Source organism: Cyprinodon variegatus, unplaced genomic scaffold (genome assembly GCF_000732505.1).
Source record: "Cyprinodon variegatus isolate N-32 unplaced genomic scaffold, C_variegatus-1.0 Scaffold116, whole genome shotgun sequence".
NCBI classification, from domain to species: domain Eukaryota; kingdom Metazoa; phylum Chordata; class Actinopteri; order Cyprinodontiformes; family Cyprinodontidae; genus Cyprinodon; species Cyprinodon variegatus.
In genome coordinates, this window is record NW_015150569.1 from 486,045 (window position 1) to 487,682 (window position 1,638).

At 49.4% G+C, this 1,638-nt stretch overlaps 1 protein-coding gene across 1 annotated transcript in view; it reads right to left on the bottom strand.

The window, feature by feature from the left end:
- Window positions 1-1,638, bottom strand: part of etnk2 (ethanolamine kinase 2) — a 17,236-nt gene that overhangs the window by 8,840 nt on the left and 6,758 nt on the right. Inside the window, exons 2-4 of the mRNA XM_015375307.1 lie at window positions 976-1,113; window positions 775-896; window positions 531-671 (exon numbers count right to left, since the gene is read on the bottom strand). Coding sequence (XP_015230793.1) covers window positions 531-671; window positions 775-896; window positions 976-1,113 — 401 coding nt within the window. The remainder of the gene's footprint in view (window positions 1-530; window positions 672-774; window positions 897-975; window positions 1,114-1,638) is intronic.

Below are 1,638 nucleotides of genomic sequence, written 5' to 3' on the forward strand. Positions count from 1 at the left end.
CTGGTGAACTGGAAAATGACCTGAGATGACATGATGTGAATTGGAGCTATAGAAACAAACTGAATAGAATTGAATTCCCAGTGTGGGTGTGTTTATTCTGCTCTGACGTGACGTTGATTCTGTCAGTAGGAGATGGACACGCCCCTAAAGCCTTTCTCAAACCTCTCATTTCTATCGTTGATGGTTTGGAAACTTTTCCAGCAGCAACATTCTGGAGCTTCCTAGATCGTTTCAAAGCCATCCTGGTTTCTTAGCGGAGAGGTTTACCGATCACTTCGCTAACTAGACTGACTGATCGACCTCAGGTAGATCCGTTCACTTGTGCCCTCAGCTGCTCAGAGCAAAGGAACATCCAAAGCAAACCAGTAAGCCAATAAATACCCAGTAAAAACCATGAATGATCAGAACGTTTTGTGTAAATATCAGTGGTTTTTGGAAATAAACTCTAAAACTGCAGACGGCTCCTCTCCACCACCTGCTGCTCAGACGACGCTTCAGGAAACATTTGCATGCTGATAGCTGAACCGTACCTGAGGTTGGAGGCTTGATCGGTGAACTCGGTGGCCACCAGGGAGAAGTAGTGCCGCATCTTGATCCAGAGGTTGGGTTTGGGGATGCAGCCGTTGTGAGCGTGGATGGCGTGGATCCGAGCCATTTCCCTGGCTATTAACCTGAGAGGAGAGCAGATTTTAAATAAACCACGTCTGACGCGTTTCATCTCCAACTTATCAGCTAGAAAAGAGTTGCAGATGGCGGCCATGTTGTGATCCTCACCGGATCAGGGTCGGGTCCCTGACATCCTGCGGCCCCAGAGCGTCCCCCTGCATGAACTCGTAGCAGATTCCATTTTGAAAGGTGCAGTAGAGGCGTGGAGCGCAGCCATTAGCGTGGAGCACCTGGAAGGTCAAAGGTCAGAGGAAGATTGGAGAGAAAAACCAGATGGATGCAGCGGAGGAAGCAACGCCTCATCCCTACCTGAAAGCTTTTCAGCTCGTTATCTCTGTCCACGATCAGCTCCGTCTTGTTCCCGTAGACTCGGACCAGAACCACGTCCTCTGGACTGTCGTCCACATAGCAGCCCACCAGCTTGTTGGTGGTACCGTCAGTGAAGGACTGGAAGAGACGTACAGGAGGTTAACAGCTCCAGTGTTTCACACATGGTAGAGCTGCTACCACACCATCTGTGGTAGCAGCTCTAGACATCTTCCAGGCATGTGAGGAAAACTAGCAGCAGTTCAGCGGACAGGATGAATGAACGGTAGCCGGTGCAAGCGGATGATAATGAGAAACACTGAGCACTGCGACGCTCCAGACACGATGATGCTGAGCTTTAGTTGGTTAAATTCAAACAATGAGCTGACAAGATGGCTCCTTTTCTCATCAGTCAGGCCTCCATTAGATGACTGACGGAGAGGAGCTCCGTCAGCAGATGGTCACTTTCCAGTTCACCAGATCATCCAGTCAGGTTGATTCAAAGTTTTCTATCTAAGGAAAACCAGCTGATTGCATCGACTCATTGACTCTTCAGCAATCCCTCACACTAAGCATGCTAGTAGCGACAGTGGAGAGGAAAATCTCCCTTTGAACGGGAAGAAAGCTCCTTACGAACCAGGCTCAGTGTGAGCGGCCATCTGCTGA